The following is a 20,030-nucleotide window of genomic DNA, read 5'->3' as shown; positions in this document are numbered from 1 at the left end:
TTATTCTGAGGCCAGGGCCTCTGGTCCTAGACTCTCCCACCAGTGAAAAACTCCTCTCCACGTCCACCCTATCCTCCACACCCACCACCCTCTGAAAATGTTGCCCCTCAGGTTTCTATGAAATCTTCCCCCCTCTCGCCTTAAACCGATGCCCTCTAGCTTTTTATTCCCCTACCCTGGGAAAAACACTCCCTCCGTGATTTTATATACCGCCTCAAATAATATTTCATGGTTGAAAAGGAAAAGAATCTGCAGATAATGGAAATTTGAAATAGACAATAGGTGCAGGAGTAGGCCATTTGGCCCTTCGAGTCAGCACTGCCATTTAATGTGATCATGGCTGATCATCCCTAATCAGTACCCCGTTCCTGCCTTCTCCCCATATCCCCTGACTCCGCTATTTTTAAGAGCCCTATCTAGCTCTCTCTTGAAAGCATCCAGAGAATCTGCCTCCACCCCCCTCTGAGGCAGAGAATTCCACAGATCATGTTTGGCATCAGAATTGTTTATCCAGGAGATTATTTCCTCAACTCTTCGCTTTATGCTTAGAAGAGATTCTGATGTTATTGTCCATCCCTGTGATAAGCTGCTCTCTGAACCACTGCAGTCCACGTGCTGAAGAGATTCCTGCAGTGCAGTTGGGAAGGTGATCAAGATTTAGATCCAGTACTGATGGAGGACTTGCAATTGGAGTCATACGGCACGGAAACAGCTCCTTCGGCCCATCTCGTCTTTACTGTCCAAGATGCCCCATCTATGCTTGTCCTATTTGCCCGCATTGACCCAGATCGGATCGTAGAGCCTTACAGTGAGGAAACAGGCCCAACTTGCCCACACCGGCCAACATGTCCCATCTACACTAGTCCCACCTGCCTGTGTTTGGCCCATATCCCTCTAAACCTGTCCTATCCATGTACCTGTCTAAATGTTTCTTAAACGTTGCGGTAGGGCTCTTAAGAAGAGTCAGGGGATATGGGGAGAAGGCAGGAACGGGGTACTGATTGTGGATGATCAACCATGATCACATTGAATGGCAGTGCTGGCTCGAGGGGCCGAACTCCTGCACCTATTGTCTATTGTCTATTGATAGTCCCTGCTTCAACTACCTTAACCCGGGGTGACACGGTGGCGCAGCAGTAGAGTTTCTGCCTTAAAGCACTAGAGACCCGGGTTCCATCCTGACTACGGGTGCTGTCCGTACGGAGTTTGCACGTTCTCCCCGCGACCCGACCGCGTGGCTTTTTCTCCCTGCACATCTCGGTTAAACTTTCCCCCTCTCACCTTATAGCCTCCATTTCCACAGAGGATTTGCCCTTTAGATTCCCTTCAAACCATATTTCCGTGTTTGGTTTGCTGCCACAACAGCTGCTGTGGACCAAATTAGATTGTAGTCTGTTTGCATTTGAACCTGACCGAGCGGGCGATGGTGAATCCTGCCTGAACGCAGCTGGTTCACGGTTTATTTTCGACTCTTCAGCTGCTCCCACAGCGTGTACTCTCCCCATATCCGCAAGATTGTTTTTTTTTTCCTTTTTAGTACTTGCTGTTTGGCAGCTATCAGCATTGGATCAAGTAAAGACGATATTCTGTGCGTTAAAATATTCCGCAACACAGCCAGCTGCCTATTTGACAGCTCTTCTGAGGGTGTTCCTGGACTTGTGGAGAACCATGGCACAAAAGGAAGCCTTTTGTTTGATTGCGCCAAGCTTGCCAAAGTAGAGCTGTGTAGACTTCAGCTCTTGGTTCACAGCTCCGTTTGTTTTGGGAGATCAAATATTCTCTGCCTCAGAGGGCGGTGGAGGCAGGTTCTCTGGATGCTTTCAAGAGAGAGCTAAATAGGGCTCTTAAAAATAGCGGAGTCAGGGGATATGGGGAGAAGACAGGAAGGGGGGTACTGATTGTGGATGATCAGTCATGATCACATTGAATGGCAGTGCTGGCTCGAAGGGCCGAATGGCCTACTCCTCCACCTATTGTATATTGTCTATTATAGCAGGGGTGTATAAAACAAGGAGGGGCATAGATAGGTTGGCATGATGATAATCATCTATAGTCTTACCGCTGACTGGATAGCGCGCAACAAAAAAGCTTTTCACTGTACCTCGGTACACATGATAATAAACCCGACTAAACCTTGAGGCAGCAGTTCTACCAGCTGCGCTACTGTACTGTTGGCATAGAGTCAATGTCTAGTTATGATCTAACCAGAACGGAATCAGTAAGAAGAGACTCCCAACAACGTCCCCATCCCTTCGTGGCCGAAGCGGTTCCAGCGGTTTCATCTTCAGAGAACTAGATGAGATGATCCATCGTGGCCTCTTTATGACCTCCCTTTATTATGGTTTCCAGTCCAACTGGATTCAGTTCAGTTGACACCACGTCGTGTCAGCAAACAGCTGACTGCTCTGGACACGGCATGCATTCTGGCTGTAGTTCTAAAGTGTGCTCAAGAACGGACCCATGCCTGTAGCCAAGCTAATCCATTACAGCTCCAGCACTGGCAAACGATCAAGTGAAACTTTGCCGTGGTATGTCCACACAATGCAGGAACATCTCCAGGCTAGTTGCTTACTGTGGGACTAGGGTGATAGAGTCAGTCGTATACTGTGGAAACAGGCCCGGCCTGCCCAACTTGCCCACACCATCTGCACTAGTCCCACCTGCCCGAGCCCTCTAAACCTGTCCCGTCCTTGCACCTGTCTTAAACCTTGCAATAGACCCAGCCTCAACTACCTCCTCCAGCAGCTCATTCCATACACCCACCATCCTCTGCCTGAAATAGTTACCCCTCAGACTCCTACTAAATCTTTCCCCTCTCACCTTAAACCTATGTTCTCGATGCCCCTACTCTGGGCAAAGTCGGAGAACGGCAAACACTTGCGTTCGAATCGAGGCGTGGTAACGTTGGCCTTGCATCAATGATCACATATTATGTGAATGATTGTTTGTAGCAGAGAAGTACCAGAAGCTGTTTCCCAGAGGACTAAAGTCCCAGGGGTGGTGGGCGGGCGCTGTACTTACTGAAGAATCTGCCCGCTGAACGGTGCAGAAATGCTGCCGTCGCAGATTGTTCTGTTCTTATTTTCTGCTTCATTTCATTGTACTTTGATGGCTTGTTGCCAAACTTACCATGGTGGTTACTAAGGCAACAGACTACAGAACCAAATCACAGTCAAGGTACGGGCATGGTGACTGGGGGGTGATGAATTGGAAAGGTGTGATGGAAGAGGCCCTCAAATCTGCTCTCGCTCCCCTGTTAAAGTGAATATCTCTTGCTGTCGGACAAATCTCAATCCTTCTGTTGGAGCAAAGGTTGTAGGTGTTAGCACAATCACTGTTACATGTATTGAAGTTGGGAGGCCATGTTGCAGTTGTATAAGACGTCGGTGAGGCCGCATTTAGAGTATTGTGTTCAGTTCCGGGCAGTATGTTAGACAATAGACAATAGGTGCAGGAGTAGGCCATTTGGCCCTTCGAGCCAGCACCGCCATTCAATGTGATCATGGCTGATCATCCCCAATCGGTACCCCGTTCCAGCCTTCTCCCCATATCCCCTGACTCCGCTATTTTTAAGAGCCCCATCTAGCTCTCTCTTGAAAGTATCCAGAGAACCGGCCTCCACCGCCCTCTGAGGCAGAGAATTCCACAGACTCACAACTCTCCGTGATAAAAAGTGTTTCCTCCTCTCCGTTCTAAATGGCTTACCCCTTATTCTTAAACTCTGGCCCCTGGTTCTGGACTCCCCCAACATCGGGAACATGTTTCCTGCCTCTAGCGTGTCCAAGCTCTTAACAATCTTATATGTTTCATCCTCTCATCCTTCTAAACTACGGAGTGTACAAGCTCAGCTGCTCCATTCTCTCAGCACGTTATAGGAAAGATGTTGTTAAGTTGTAAAGGGTACAGAGAAGATTTACGAGGATGTTGCCTGGACTCGAGGATCTGAGCTATAGGGAGAGGTTGAGTAGGCTGGGTCTCTATTCCCTGGAGCGCAGGAGGATGAGGGGTGATCTTATAGAGTTGTACAAAATCATGAGAGGAATAGATCAGTTGGTTGAGCAGAGTGTTTTGCTGATAGTGCGGGCATGGGTTTAAGATGGAGGGGGAAAGATTTTATAGGAATTTGAGGGGTAACATTTTCACGCAATGGGGGCAGGTGTATGGAACGAGCTGCCGGAGGAGGTTGATGAGGCTGGGACTATTGCAATGCTTAACAAGCAATTAGATATGTGCATGGATAGTAGACACAAAATGCTGGAGTAACTCAGCGGGTGAGGCAGCATCTCCGGAGAGAAGGAATGGGTGACGTTTCGGGTCGAGGGGGAGGGGGAGGGGGCGGGACAAAGATAAAATGTAGTCGGAAACAGTAAGACTAGTAGGAGAACTGGGAAGGAGGAGTGGATGGAGAGAGGAAGCAAGGGCTATCTGAAGTTAGAGAAGTCAATGTTCATACCGCTGGGGTGTAAACTACCCAAGTGAAATATGAGGTGCTGTTCCTCCAATTTGCGCTGGGCCGCAATCTGACAATAGAGGAGGCCCAGGACAGAAAGGTCAGATTGGGAATGGGAGTGGGAGTTAAAGCCTGAGCCACCGGGAGATCAGGTTGGTTACGACGGACTGAACGGAGATGTTCAGCGAAACGATGGCCGAGCCTGCGCTTGGTCTCACCGATGTAGAGAAGTGTGTGGATGGATTTGTGCATGGATAGGACAGGTTTAGAGGGAGAGGGGCCGAACACAGGCAGCTTCACTGGGCCAAACATTTACTTAGATTTACTGTTGCATTTTGATAAATTTTCCAAAGTCACGAAGCATTTCTTTACCGAAGAAACATGCTCCTGAAAAAGAGTGACCCAAAATGCTGGAATAACTCAGTGCGTCAAGCTCCATCTCTGGTGAATATGGATAGGTGACGTTTCAGGTTAGGGTCTTTCTTCAGACTCAGTAGGTTCAGATTCCACCCCACTGCTCACTGATTCCATCTCCACCACGCCGTCACTGGAAAGCAGTCAACGTAATCAAAGACTTGTCTCACCCTGGCCATCCCTTCTCCCCGCTCCCGGCGATACAAAAGCCTAGAGGTACGCACCACCAGACTCGGACAGCTTCTTCCCCTCTGTTATCAGGCTTCAGAACGATCCTTCCATAAGGTGGATAGCAAAATAGGTGCAGCAGGAGGCCATTCGGCCCTTCGAGCCAGCACCGCCATTCATTGTGATCATGGCTGATCGTCCCCAATCAATAACCCGTGCCTGCCTTCTCCCCATATCCCCTGACTCCACTAGCCCCTAGAGCTCTATCTAACTCTCTCTTAAATCCATCCAGTGATTTGGCCTCCACTGCCCTCTGTGGCAGGGAATTCCACAAATTCACAACTCTCTTGGTGAAAAAGTTTTTTCTCACCTCAGTCTTAAATGACCTCCCCTTTATTCTAAGACTGTGGCCCCTGGTTCTGGACTCGCCCAACATTGGGAACATTTTTCCTGCATCTAGCTTCTCCAGTCCTTTTATAATTTTATATGTTTCTATAAGATCCCCGCTCATCCTTCTAAACTCCAGTGAATACAAGCCTGGTCTTTTCAATCTTTCCTCATGTGACAGTCCCGCCATCCCAGGGATCAATCTCGTGAACATACGCTGCACTGCCTCAATCACAAGGATGTCCTTCCTCAAAATTGGGAGACCAAAACTGTACACAATACTCCAGCTAGGGTACTGTCCGATTCACCTCTACCCCATTGCGGACATTGAACTTTGTCTGTGGAACTGATGCGCTACAATGCTGAGAACTACATTCTGCACTCTGTATCTTCACCTTATTTTGTGCTTGATTGTATGTATGTATAGTATTGATTAGTGTGGATAGCATGCAAAGCAAAGCTTTTGACTGAACCATGTGGGAATAATAAACGTAAAGCTAAATGTTCTTAACCTTTCTTGCAGGTGAATGTGTACGTGTTGGGGAAGACGTTTCTTCTGCTGGCCAGAGAGCTCTGCATAAATGCACCAGCAATAGGTTTGTAAGCAAAGATCCCCTTTCCCACACTATTCAATCGGTGTACTGTTGATTGTTTTTAACCCACCCAGGTAAACAAAGATGCCTTTACTTTGTATGTATGTAAATGAAGGAGTAAATCTGAGACCAGCAGGGTCAGGAGGTTAAACTCTCCACTGTGTTAGTGAAGGGCCTGTCCCACTTACGCAATTTTTTCGGCAACTTGCCGGCACCCGTCACAGTCGCGGCAGATCTCCGAAAATGTTCAACATGTTGAAAATCCAGCGGAGACCAGAAAAAGGCACGACTCTTTGGGCGACTACTCACGACCGTGCAGACATGTCGCGGGATGACGCCTGTACGGTCGTGAATAGTCGCCCAAAGAGTCGTGCCCTTTACTGGTTGCGCTGGATTTTCAACATGTTGAACATTTTCGGAGACCTGCCGCGACTAATGACGGGTGCCGGCAAGTCGCCGAAAAAATTGCGTAAGTGGGTCAGGCCCTTTAATATCTGGTAAGGACACTGGACACTGCATTGCATTTAACACACATATTGAAATGCTGTCAGATGCTTCCTGAAGAATACTTGCAATTGAATTGTGACAATATACCAAGAACCTCGCCCACATGAGGTGGGTCTGTGTTGTGCAGGAATAGTGTGAGGGAAATTGTTATCTTCCCCCCTGAAAAAAATGAAATATATGGAGAGAATTTTCCAGTCTCCACTCAGTACTTTGTAGAATGTAGAGCCACTGTCCTATTTGCTTGGAATCTGGAATATAATATAGGTTAGGTTGCACCTGTAGTATTGTGTGCAGTTCTGCTCACCACCTTAGAGGAAGATAGACAAAAATGCTGGAGAAACTCAGTGGGTGAGGCAGCATCTATGGAGCGAAGGAAATAGGTAACGTTTCAGGTCGAGACCCTTCTTCAGACCCTAGAGGAAGTCTCCCTCTCACCTCCTTCTTCCACTCCCCCCTCCTCCCCACCCCTCCTCCCCCTCACCTCCTTCTCACATCCTCCTCCAATCCACCCATGCTCCCTCCCCACCCCTCGCCTCTCTTTCCATCCATATCTCTGTCTCCATCTCTCTCTCTTTCTATTGATCCACCTCTCCACGTTATCTTAATGTCTCATGCACTCTCTGTCCTCTGCCTTTTTCTACCATTCATCTGTCTCTGTCTGTCTCTCTATATCTCTCTCTATCTGCTGCATCTCACAATGCCTTGATTACTTTTCCTTCTCTCATTTCCTTTTCTCCCCTCTCTCTCTCTCTCTTCCTCTCTCTCTCTCTCTCTCTCTCCTTTCTCTCTCTCTCTCTCTCTCTCTCTCTCTCTCTCTCTCTCTCTCTCCTTTCTCTCTCTCTCTCTCTCTCTCTCTCTCTCTCTCTCTCTCTCCATCTCTCTCTCCCCCTCTCCCTCTCTCTCCTCCCCCTCTCTCTCCCCATCTCTCTCTCTCTCCCTCCCTCTCCCCCTCTCTCCCTCCCTCTCTCTCCCTTTCCCTCCCTCCCTTTATCCTACTTCCTCTCCCTCCCTCCCTCCCTCTCCTCCCCCTGCACCTCACTCCATTTGGTGTGGTAAACCATTCTTCCTTTGCCACTGTGTTGCTTATGCTTCAGGCATCCCAGCTACCGTACGTGAGTTACAATCCAGACCACTTAATAGAGACAAAATGCTGGAGTAATTCAGCGGGATAGGCAGCATCTCTCTCTGGGTGACGTTTCGGCTCAACACCCTTCTTCAGACCAAAAAGTCTCGACCTGAAACGTCAGCCATTCTTTCTCTCCAGAGATGCTGCCTGTCCCGCTGAGTTACTCCAGCATTTTGTGTCTATTTTACGTTTAAACCAACATCTGCAGTTCCTTCCTCCATCAGAACACTTTATTTTGAGTTTGTAGTTTTTGGGGACCTGCTAAAGAATCTCTGTCTTAAAGTGATTTGTTTCCTTTGTGAATGAACGCTTTCTGCAGTGACATCTAATCCCACTGCATATCACACAGTGTAAGTGTTTGCAGACTATACTTGTCTTTCATTCCTGCCCCCCCCTCCCCCTCAATCTGCTGCTCCCTTGCTTGGGCTGGGCTTGCACAGATACACTTGGCCAGTGTTCTGCTGCAGTGGCATACCGCGGTTGTTAGTTCACAGTTTGGGCAGGGTTTAATGACAGGGTTTGGTAGATTCTTCCCTGGCTCAGCTACAAGCTGCCGACACCAATTATTTCTCAGTTGTTGCTCAGCTGAAGTTATATCACAGCACAGATTGGAAATGGTGTGCATTCTGTGGCGAATCTAACACCAGGGCACTCGAGTGTGTCACGTGCTGCTGGCTGGCCTATATAATCAGCTCAATACGAAAGGTGTGCATCGCCACAGGATTTTAGCGTTGAAAATGTGTAGATTGTAAACTGTCAAATGTGTAAATGGTGTTCGCTTCACAATGCATCAAAGTGTTAATGGTCCAACATAGGACTGAGAACAGTACAGCACAGGAACAGGCCCTTCGGCCCACAATGTTGAAGATGATGCCAAGACCAACTCATATCTGCCTCTCATTATTCATATTCCTCAGTGTGTGAAAGGTGTTCAGTGTTGAGACATTTTGTGTGTGCAAGTGATGTATTCTACCCATACGCCCCAATTAGTTAGTTAGTTAAAGAAGATAGACACAAAATGCTGGAATAACTCAGCGGGACAGGCAGCATCTCTAGAGAGAAGGAATGACTGACGTTTCAGGTCGAGACCCTTCTTCAGACCGAAACTTCAGCCATTCCTTCTCTCCAGAGATGCTGCCTGTCCTGCTGAGTTATTCCAGCATCTTGTGTCTATCTTCGGTTTAAACCAGCATCTGCAGTTCCTTCCTGCATAGTTTCGATTGTTGTCACGTGCACCGAGGTACAGTGAAAAGCTTTTGTTGCGAGCTAACCAGTCAGCAGAAAGACCACACATGATTATGATTACAATCGAGCCATTTACAGTGTACAGATACATGATAAGGGAATAACACTTAGTGCAAGGTAAAGGCAGCAAAGTCCAATCAAAAGTAGTCCGAGGGTCACCAATGCCATGCGCAGCTTTATGAGGTACGGAGGTAAGGTGTGTGTGGAGTTTGCACGTTTTCTTTGTGACATTCGGTTTATTGATTTGGTTTTATTGTCATTTGTACCGAGTTAGTGAAAATCTTTGTATGCTATGCATTCAAATCACAGTATCCACGAGTACAGTAAAATCATACGCCACTACAACAGGTTGTGCAAAGGGAAAATGTACCAGAGTGGAGAGTCTTACCGTATTACAACATTACAGTTAAGAGAGAAAGTGCAGATTTTTTTTAAAGTGCAAGGTCTGTAATGAGGTAGGTTGGAAGATCGGTACTGCACTCTAGTTCAGGGGTCGGCAACCTACGGCCCTCGGGCCGAATGCGGTCCGTAACCTGAAATCATCTGGCCAGCAGGCTGATTTTTTTCCCCCGCAATCGTCCGACCCGCCGATCGCCCCGTGCCGCAGCCGAGTTCTGGCTGTACCGCATCCTGCGCAAAGCCGCCGGCACAGCCGCGCACCTCCTGTGAACACGTTAAGAAAGAACTACAAATGCTGGAAAAATCGAACGTAGACAAAAATGCTGGAGAAACTCAGCGGGTGAGACAGAGGATTGCATGAGGCTGCCTCGCACGCTGAGTTTCTCCAGCATTTTATGTCTACCTTCTGTGAACACGTGATTTAATGTCTGCCATCCGGGGCGGGATCCATGTGTACACGTGACAGATGTGGCCTGCCATCCGCTCACAGACATGCGTCCCGACCCCTATGCAGAACAAGGTTGCCCACCACTGCTGTAGTTTATGGGAAGACTGTTCAATAGTCTGATGACAGTGGGGAAGAACTTACTCCTGATTCTGGTGGTACGTGCGTTCAAGCTTTTGTATCATCTGCCCAACGGGAGAGGGGGAAGAGAGAAGGACTGGGAGTAGTTCTTGATGTTGTTGTCTGTGGAGTGAGGTCAACATAGATTCACCGGACTAATTACAAGAATAGAGGTCTACTGTACAAGGTGTGAGTGTGTGGGCTTGCTCGCTACTCTCCGGAGCGGAATGAAAGGTGACGTTGATTCAAGCTCAATCTTCACGCTGGGCTCGTCCAGGCCACACAGGGAGGATGTTTCTCCTGATGGGGGATCACAGTTTCAGAATAAGCCAGGGTGAGGAGGAATTTGGACAATCCCAACGTTTAAGAAACAGTTGGACAGGTACAAGGATAGGACAGGTTTGGAGGGATATGGACTAAGCACAGGCAGGTAGGACTAGTGTAGCTGGGACATGTAGGCCAGTGTGGGCAAGTTGGGCCAAAGGGCCTGTTTCCACACTGTATCACTCTACGAGTAGAGGCTCAGCGCCGTCAAACGCTCATCTTTGTCTTTTGAAAGTCTTAGTTGTGCCTATAGCTTCCTCTGGCAGCTAATTCTGTAGATGGACTATCCTCCTATGATCTCTTATAGCATAGTCTGTATATAAAGTGTGGACAGTTTAAAGTTAGTGGGACCAAATAAATAGCTGCGCTGGAAACACAGCGTGTAAACACGGTGGAGTGTGGTAGCAATGGGGATCCCGATTAGACATGTGGACATTGTGATAGAGATTTAACTCTCTTCATTCCACACTCTATAACCCAGAACAGCTCCCTTCAGTCTGAAGAAAAGTCCTGGCCTGAAACAGCACCTATCCACGTTCTCCTGAGAGGCTGCCTGGCCTGCTGAGTTACTCCAGCACTTTGTGCTTCTTTTTATGTTCACATTTAATTGACCACTTTTTCATATCTCAAAAAATTCTCTATCTTCTTGTGAGGAATGTTTAAATCCAGGATATTGCACTTTTAGAACTACCGGTATACTGCTTGACCCCAGATTGAACTAATCAGGATGTTACCGGGTGAGTTATGAGAAGTTGGATAGGCCAGGACTTTTTTCATTGGAGTGTAGAAGACTTGAGGCGTGACCTCATTGAGGTGTACAATATCATAAAGTGAATGCTCAGTCCCTTAGACAATAGGTGCAGGAGTAGGCCATATGGCCCTTCGAGCCAGCACCGTCGTTCAATGTGATCATGGCTGATCATCCCCAATCAGTACCCGTTCCTGCCTTCTCCCCATATCCCCTGACTCCGCTATTTTTAAGAGCTCTATCTAGCTCTCTCTTGAAAGTATCCAGAGAACCGGCCTCCACCGCCCCGAGGCAGAGAATTCCACAGATTCACAACTCTGAGAAAAAGTGTTTCCTCGTCTCTGTTCTAAATGGCTTACCCCTTATTCTTAAACTGTGGCCCCTGGTTCTGGACTCCAACATCGGGAACATTCCTGCTTCCAACGTGTCCAAACCCTTAAAAATCTTATATATGTTTCTCATCCTTCTAAACTCCAAAGTGTACAAGCCCAGCCACTCTATTCTCTCAGCACGACAGTCCCACCATCCTGGGAATTAACCTTGTAAACCTACGCTGCACTCCAAGGTAGAGGATTCTAAAACTAGAGGGCATTGGCTTAAGGTGAGAGATTAAAGTGGGACTTCAGCGGCAACTTTTTCCACTAAGAGGGTCGTTCATATCTGGAATAGTCTGTCAGAGGAACCTATAGAAGCAGATACAATAATGAATGAATAAGTTTATAGGCCAAGTATTCACATACAAGGAACGGGTCTCAAAAGACATTTGGACAGATATATGGATAGGAGGGGTTTAGAGGGATCTGGCCAAATGGGACTGTGGTAGATTCCAACTTGCTGATTATGGACAAGGTGGGCTGAAGGGTCTGTTTCCACACTGTACAACTATTGACTGCAAATTTGGCTGTAGTAAGATTTTTGTCCTTCCTCTAAATCACGTGCAGATACAGTAAATAGCTGTGGACCCAGCACATATCCCTGCAGCACCAGACTGTTTACAGGTAGCCAACCTGAAAATGATGCACTGGACCCCACTTGCCATTAACCAATCCTTTTGTATGTACATACAATTACAAGTGGCAGAGATAGGGTAGTGAGAATCTTGACTTTCTCCTCCTTTACCTATGCTATTCCATCATCAGCAACACTACCACAGCTATTGCCTTGCAACATAGCGAGGCATACAGAAAACCCAAAACATCATCTATCCATGGTCTCTAGACATGCTGCCCAACTCCAGCAGGGTCTTTCTCAGACCAACTTATATTATCACATGATTCTGTCATTATTCAGATATTTTACAATCTTCCTAGCATACCAGGTTACATTTTGGGCTTAGGTTATTAAAATGAAATGGTATTCCAAAATACTTACTGGCCCAGGCCAACTATTCTTGTTCATAAGTGATAAGAGCAGAATTAGGCCCATCAAGTCTACTCTGCCATTCTATCATGGTTGATTTATCTCTCCCTCCCAACCCCATTCTCCTGCCTTCTCCCCATAGCCTTTGACATCTGTACTAATCAAGAATCTATCTATCTCCACTTCAAAAATATCCACTGACAGCCTCCATAGCCGCCTGTGACAATGAATTCCACAGATTCACCACCCTCTGACTAAAGATATTCCTCCTCATCTCCGTTCTAAAGATATATCCTTTTATACGGAGGCTACGACTGATGGTCCTAGACCCTCCCACTGGTGTTGTCATTAGATAGATACACTTGCTGCTTCTAGTTGAACAGTCCTTCCACAAACCAGGGTATTGTCCGATTAACCTCTACCCCAATGTGAGCGGACATTGGACTTTGCCTACAATGCTGAGAATTATATTCTGCGTTATTTTCCCATTTTCTCTACCTAATGTACAGGAGTTTGACTTGATTGCATTTATGTATCAACATAATTAGATAGCTCAATGGGCCAATCAGCAACTGATTTGCCATATTTTGCACCTACCTTCTACCTTCCTCGGCAGCAATAAAGACAATTTCAGGCTGATATATAATCGTGTAAAAATCTTTATACTGTACAAGTTCATCAGTCGCAAGTACACAGAGGTGTTGAAATATCATTCATCAGTCATTAAGCCATTTAAAACAGCGCTTCTGTACAAAAAAAACAGCACAAAACAAGTGCACTACCGATTACTGGCCACTGCAGCATCAGCACATCCCATAATAATACTCTAGTCATAAATAAAATTAATTTACAACCAAACATTCCTTCAGTTTCAGATAGTTTGAGACAACAGCTGATCCATCTGGACCACTGTCTGCAGTTCAATATATTATCAGTAGAAGGGGCAAGAGCTAGATTCTTGCCAAACTCCCTCTGGTTAGCAGCAGTTGGATGCAGAATTGTTCCTTTTGCTTGTGATTCCCATGTTTATCAAGTCTCTGGTCAGGCATAGTAATGCCTTTTTCCAAGGGGCATTGTGTGTCCTTGGTCAGGCGTAGAAGATGAGTTCGGGGATCTGGCCCCCTTGTACCCCAGTGCCGTTGGTGCTGTCGGAGGAGCACTGAAACTGGAACGTCACTTTGCCACACTGCACCTCCGTCATGCCCTCCTGCCCAAAGTAGCTGAGCTCGTTGCCGTCGAGGATGGCGCTGGCGGTGTAGAAGGTGTCCTGCTCCACCTGCACCGGGTGCTCGAACCAGACGGAGAAGGTGACGCTGGAGCCGTCCGACACAAACTTGGTGAAGTTGTGGGCCAGCACCACGCCCTGCCTCTTCAGCTCGATCTTCACACTGTACTCGGCCTTGCCGCAGCTGGAGCCGTACAGGCCCAGGCCGGCCACAAACACCCGCTTGTCCACGGCAAACTGGATGCTGTCGCAGCGGCCCCGGTACCGCCACTGGTTGCTGCGGTAGGCGGACGACTGGAAGCGGTGGCAGCGCTGGGGGGCCAGGCCTTTGCGCTGGCTGGTGGAGAACTCCAGCTGCGGCTTGTTGGCCGCCGTGTACCACAGGAAGATGTTGTGCGTCTGCTCCAGCGTCAGCAGGTCGCACTGCGCTGCGCCGTTGGCAAACTCCTCCAGGGTCATGGCGGGCACGCGCACGATGTAGAGAGCCTTGCCCAGCACGCTCCTCTTGTTGCGGGCACTAGGGGGCAGCCCCTGCCTCTTGCACTCTGCCTCCGCCCAGCTCACCACCGCCTCGAACACCACCACCTCCTTGGTGTTGAGAGTCTCCCGTGACAGGATGATCTCCAGAGTCTGCAGGTCAATCTCACAGAAGCCCTCGGACCGCAGGGCCAGCTCCGCCTGAGTGTCGATCACCTCCCAGCATCGCTGCGTTAGCTCGGGCTCCTCAAACAGCCGGCTCTGCGACAGCAGGATGCAGGCGTTCTTGGCCTCCAGGCTGGTCTCCAGGAATGTCACACAGGCCTTGGCCAGGTGAGGGACAATGTACTTCTTGGCAGCGTACAGAGTCGCCAGCACAGTGTCTGCTTCCAAATCAATCTCGTCACTGTACAGGTACCTGCAGCGGGTAGAGGAAGCAAACATTACTATTACAAGGCACAGTGCTGGAGTAACTCAGTGGGTCAGGACTGCACCATCTCTGAACAATCACAACCTCTCGTTATTCCCGTTATCATGCATCTGTACACTCTGGATGCCTCAATTGTAATCATGTATTTTTCTTTCCAGCTGACTCATTGACACGCAACAGCTTTCCACCGTACCCCAGTACAGGTGACAAGAAATTAAACTCTCAATACAAACGACACCCATGGCCACAAGAAAACACTTTGAATGGTGGATGTAGACCAGTCCATCATACAAACCAGACTCACCCATCATTTTATGATGATGTGTTCAGGAGCTGTAGGGAGAGGTTGGGCAGTTTAGGACTTTATTCCTTGGAGCGCAGGAGGATGAGGGGGTGATTTAGAGGTGCAACAAACCATGAGGGGAACAGATCGGGTGAATGGAGAGTCTTTTACCCATACCAGGGGAATCAAGAACCGTTGGGTTAAGGATGAGGGGGCAGATTTAATAGTGACCCAACAGGCAACTTTTTCCACTTAGTGTGGTGGAGATGTGGAAAACGTTTCCAGTGGAGGTAGTTGAGGCAGTTGCAATAACAATATTTAAGACATTTGGACAGATCAACATGGATCAGAAAAGGGATATGGGCCAGATGGTATCAGCTTAAGTGGGGCATCTTGGTCCACATATGCTTGTTGGGTTGAAGGGCCTGTCCCCATGCTGGACGATTAGACTATCCATATAACAATTACAGCACGGAAACAGGCCATCTCGGCCCTACAAGTTCGTGCCGAACAACTTTTTTTTCCCTTGGTCCCACCTGCCTGCACTCATACCATAACCCTCCATACCCTTCTCATCCATATGCCTATCCAATTTATTTTTAAATGATACCAACAAACCTGCCTCCACCACTTCCACTGGAAGCTCATTCCACACCGCTACCACTCTCCGAGTAAAAATGTTCCCCCTCATGTTACCCCTAAACTTCTGTCCCTTAATTCTGAAGTCATGTCCTCTTGTTTGAATGTTCCCTATTCTCAAAGGGAAAAGCTTGTCCACATCAACTCTGTCTATCCCTCTCATCATTTTAAAGACCTTTATCAAGTCCCCCCTTAACCTTCTGCACTCCAGAGAATAAAGACCTAACTTATTCAACCTATCTCTTCAACCTATGCGAGGTGTATCCACACCTCACATTGCCTCAGTAAAGCAGCCAACATAATCGAGAATAATTTTCACCCTCATCCCCTCTCCTGTCAGGCAGAAGATAAAAGCACATTCCACCAGATTCAGGAGCAGCTTCTTAAACTAGTGAACAGTCACAGACCACAGACCCATGACCTTACTTGCCTATGCTGACCAAGGCACCCCGCCTAAAATAGTCCCATTTGCTTATTCTGCCCTCTATCATTTGCCCTTTGCTCCATCTATTGTACTCAAGTTTAACTTGTTGGTATTTATGTGTAGTATTTATCCGATCTGTTTGGATAGCACACAAAAAAAAGGGATTTACTGTACCTCAGTACACATGACACACTATATTTGGCATATATACCTTTAAATCTTTTTTATCCATGCTACATGTCCAAATGTGTTTGAAAATGTTATTATTGGGTTATCCCGTAAGCTAGGGTGTAGTTCTAATCTTCCACGACCTCATTGTGGACTTGGCACATTTCCCTCTAGCTGTAACACCGTAGTCTACACTCTGGTATTGTCTCTGCACTACCTGTTGTACTTGTATATGTGGCTTGGCTGTACTCGTGTACTAGTCCGATTTGACAAAGCTTTTCACCGTATCTTCGTACACGTGACAATAATAAACCCATAACAATGGAAAAATCATATCAGCCACAGTAGAAATCACTTTAAAAATCCCTAACAAGAATTCGCCATTCGGAGTGCTATCACTCTATCCAACAGTGCTTCAGAATCGAGTGCAAAAACAACACTGGCACCAACACTGCCGCCTTGCCATCTCCCCCCCCCCCAAGCCACACAAACAAACACAAATCTCCTTACTTGAGCAGTATGAGGAAAGCTGCAGGCTCCACGTCTGGAATGTGAATGTCGGATTTATTCTCGGCCAATTCTCCATAGAACATTGCGTAGAAAACGGAACTACCGACCGCCAAAATGTACTGCAATGGGGAAAGTCACAAGTAGAAAACAAAAGATCACAACACGGTTTGCAAGAAGCCCTCCCCAAACAGGACTTCACATGCACACCCCGCGTCCCCTTCTGCCTTCATCTACCTACATGCTTTTCTTGAATAACGGCCAACAGGGCTGCCAAGATGCGTGTGTGGGAGGCGTTTCTCTTTTAAGTCTTGCAACTTTTAAATCACCGATTTATGCGTGTTAAAAATAATCCACTCCCTGCGCGGTTTGTAATCGCGTAGGTGTAGATAAATAAATAGGACCGTTTTGAGAGGAAAGGGAGAGGGGGAAAAGAGAGAGTGGGGAAGAAGAGGGGGAAATGAGATAGGGAAAGAGAGGGTGGGAGGAAAGAGAGAGGGAGGGTGTGTTTACCTTGTGAGCCGGGAGTCTCTGCGTCGATCCCGGGGACCCGACGATAAAATGTATATCTGCCATCTGTTCGTTATTGTACATCATGGCATTCCTGGGGCAAGCAAAGTGTAAATCAGGGTTGTTTTAAAAAATATATATTAAAAAATAATAAAGCGCGAGTGTAGCCGGTGTGGGAGAGTCTCTCTCTTTCTTTCTCACCTTTCCCGCAGCGTGGGGTAAAAGGACTGCCAGTTGGTGTTATGGACGTGGTTGTTGTTGTTGAGTGTTTTGTGCTGACCCTGGCGGAGCAGTAGACTCCGCTTGGAGCTGCTCACCGCGCTGCTGCTGCTGCTGTTAACGCTCTGCTTACTCTGCTGCTGTTGGCTGCTGCTCTGCTCCGACGGATACAATTCCGCAGCCATCTTTTTACCCAGAGAAAGAGTTACAATCTCATAGCAAGCGGGCAGCCTGCTGTTGCTGTCGCTGTCGCTGGGCCCACCTCGCTTCACACTTTTCGACTTCTTCAAGGTTTCTAGAGAAAGCGGGAACAACGGTTAGACAGAACATTTCTCCCTTTCGTTCACACCCGCTAAAGAACTGCCGAACAACAACAAAAACAAACTTTTTTTTGTTTTGTTTTTATTTACTAACCTTGAAAATATTTCACCAGCAACATAAAGATCCTGGATTGCTTTAGTTTAACTTTCCACCAGTGGATGCGAGCCAGATTTGCAGTTTAAAGTTGATTTCACCCTCTCAGAGCAGATCTGGAGATTGTTAATTTTTTTTTAAAACACACACAAAAAAATCCTCCTTCACGTCTTCCGAGTTAAATCCCAGCAGAAACGTAGTCCAATAACACACACACACAGGCAGGCAGGCGATCTGCTTTATTGCTGCTGTCGTGTGCGCGCTTCTTTAAATGTTGGCTCCGGTGTTAGCAAACAAAAATTATCAGATTAGTCCTTGTAAGATTTTGTTCACTTCTGGGGCAAAAGATGAAGGCAGCTGCATTTTTTAGATTAAAAATACTTTTTTTTTTGCACGATAGCGTCCAGTTCTCATGGGTATTTTCTGCGCGGCACCGTCCCGACTAAATTTCAGGTCTATTCTGCACCCACGCCGACAAACGTATGCTTTTGATCCTTAGTTTACAAATCCCGATCCAAGGCTGCCTGCCGCTCCCTGCAGCCCACAAAACTATCAGCTAGCTTTTGCTGGGGTGCTTGTTTTTCTCCCCCCTTTTTACCAACAGCAGGTGTTCACGTGATGCCAACCTAACCCAAACAACAAGCTCCAATGAAGAGGGGGGAGAGGCAGAGAGAAGGGAGGGGGTGGCACGAATACAGCGATTCGCCGAGCGGCGATTGAGTGGAAGATCACAACGCCAGCATGAAGGGGAGGGACCACAAGAGGATTAACATGCCAATCTTTCATCAACACACCCACCCACACAAATATAATTATGGAAGTGATGCGACACGTCAATATTTATCTTTATAGATTGATTCTACCGGTTGTGTTAAATCACCGACTGGTTAAAACCGATGAACAAAAAAAAAGTTGGCTTGGAAATCCAATGCAGTCGGTAAATCGGTCAGCCACAAAGCAAGAAGGAACATAACAAACCCGTCCCCGGTTTAATAATAAATGCGAAGATAGACACACAAATGCTGGAGTAACTCGGCGGGACAGGCAGTATCTGTGGGGAGAAGGAATGGGTGACGTTTCGCGTCGAGACTGAAGAAGGATCTCGACACGAAACATCACCCATTCCTCCTCCCCAGAGATGCTGCCTGTCCCGCTGAATTACTCCAGCATTTTTGTGTCTACGGTTTAAACCGGCATCTGCGGTTCCTTCTTATATATTAATAATAAATGCGATCCGCTTTGAAGAGATAATTGAGCGCATTGATAATGGCCAAGCGACTGGGAGTTGCAACAAACGCCATTTGTCTTGTCGATTCGCCGAGCAGAGCAGAGACGCCGCCCCGGCCGCTACTGTACCTTGGGTGCCTTTAGCTGTGCTCGGCAAGGCGGCCAAACTTTGGGTCCCGCGGTGCTCGCATTAGCAGGAAACCACCATCAAGCCTTATCCTCCCTCTCTGCAGAAAGCCAAACGATTCAGGAATTGGAAAGGACACAGGAGAAGGGGGAGGGGGAGGGGAAGATGGGCAATTTTTTTTTTCCCAAACGATTCCTGCCTGCAACGGCAGAGGGACTCCGAGATCCCGAATAAACATCCGCGTCTTGCCGGATGTGGCATTCAAGGGACACCTGTTATTGTAAAGTGTTTAAGAAGGAACAGCAGATGCTGGAAAATCGAAGGTAGACAAAAATGCTGGAGAAACTCAGCGGGCGAGGCAGCATCTATGGAGCGAAGGAAATAGGCAACGTTTCGGCACGAAACGTTGCCTATTTCCTTCGCCCCATAGATGCTGCCTCACCCGCTGCGTTTCTCCAGCATTTTTGTCTACCATTGTAAAGTGTTTACAGCTTTGTTGATCAAACAGTTGGCTGCTCGGCGGAGATTACTGGCCAGCTTCACAAAGCAGTCGCGGCCATGGCGACTAAAGCGCCCCAACTAAACTGACCCCATTCACACATATGTCGTAAATTCAAAAGGCACAGGAACGGGATTAAGCCATTCTGCCCATCTAGTCTGCCCTGCCATTCGATCGTGGCTATTCTGTTTTCCCCTCTCAACCTCATGTTTCTGCCTTCTCCCTGTAACCTTTGACGACTTACCAATCAAGAACTTGTCAATCTCTGCATTAAAATAGCCAATGCTTTGGTAATGAATTCCACAGATTCACACCACTATCTGGCTAAAGAAATTCCTCATTTGGCCCATGTTCCTCAAAACCTTTCCTATCATCTCTCCCTGTCCAAGTGCCTTTTAAATGCTATTATAACTCCTGCCTCAACTACCTCCTCTGGCACCTCATTCAATATACCCACTACCCTCTGTGTGAAAATGTTGCCACTCAGGTTCCTATTAAATATTGCCCCTCTCACCTTAGACCTATGTCCTCTGGTTCTTGATTCCCCTACTCTGGGTAAACGACTCACTTGGAAGAAAGTTTGATAGGAGGAAGGT

The 20,030-nt window shown here is 47.5% G+C and overlaps 2 protein-coding genes across 3 annotated transcripts in view; one reads left to right on the top strand and one right to left on the bottom strand.

Moving 5' to 3' along the window:
- brf1b (BRF1 RNA polymerase III transcription initiation factor subunit b) overlaps positions 1-20,030 on the top strand; it is a 315,095-nt gene that overhangs the window by 137,467 nt on the left and 157,598 nt on the right. The window contains exon 5 of the mRNA XM_055640253.1: positions 5,943-6,015. Within this exon, the coding sequence (XP_055496228.1) occupies positions 5,943-6,015 (73 nt within the window). The remainder of the gene's footprint in view (positions 1-5,942; positions 6,016-20,030) is intronic.
- Positions 12,927-19,090, bottom strand: btbd6b (BTB (POZ) domain containing 6b). Of its 2 annotated transcripts, none has more exons than XM_055640255.1 (5): positions 18,938-19,090; positions 17,150-17,462; positions 16,952-17,042; positions 16,442-16,560; positions 12,927-14,405 (listed from the first exon to the last, which is right to left on the bottom strand). In XM_055640255.1, exons 2-5 carry the CDS (start codon positions 17,350-17,352, stop codon positions 13,373-13,375), a joined length of 1,446 nt encoding a protein of 481 aa, XP_055496230.1. In that variant the 5' UTR covers positions 17,353-17,462; positions 18,938-19,090; the 3' UTR covers positions 12,927-13,372. The 2 variants fall into 2 exon arrangements, with proteins under 2 accessions (XP_055496230.1, XP_055496229.1); XM_055640254.1 differs by lacking the exon at positions 18,938-19,090 and adding an exon at positions 17,582-18,575.

Source organism: Leucoraja erinacea, chromosome 9, assembly GCF_028641065.1.
Source record: "Leucoraja erinacea ecotype New England chromosome 9, Leri_hhj_1, whole genome shotgun sequence".
Lineage (NCBI taxonomy): Eukaryota > Metazoa > Chordata > Chondrichthyes > Rajiformes > Rajidae > Leucoraja > Leucoraja erinaceus.
The sequence above is the reverse complement of the archived record's forward strand: the minus strand, read 5'-3'. Positions and strand labels throughout refer to the sequence as shown.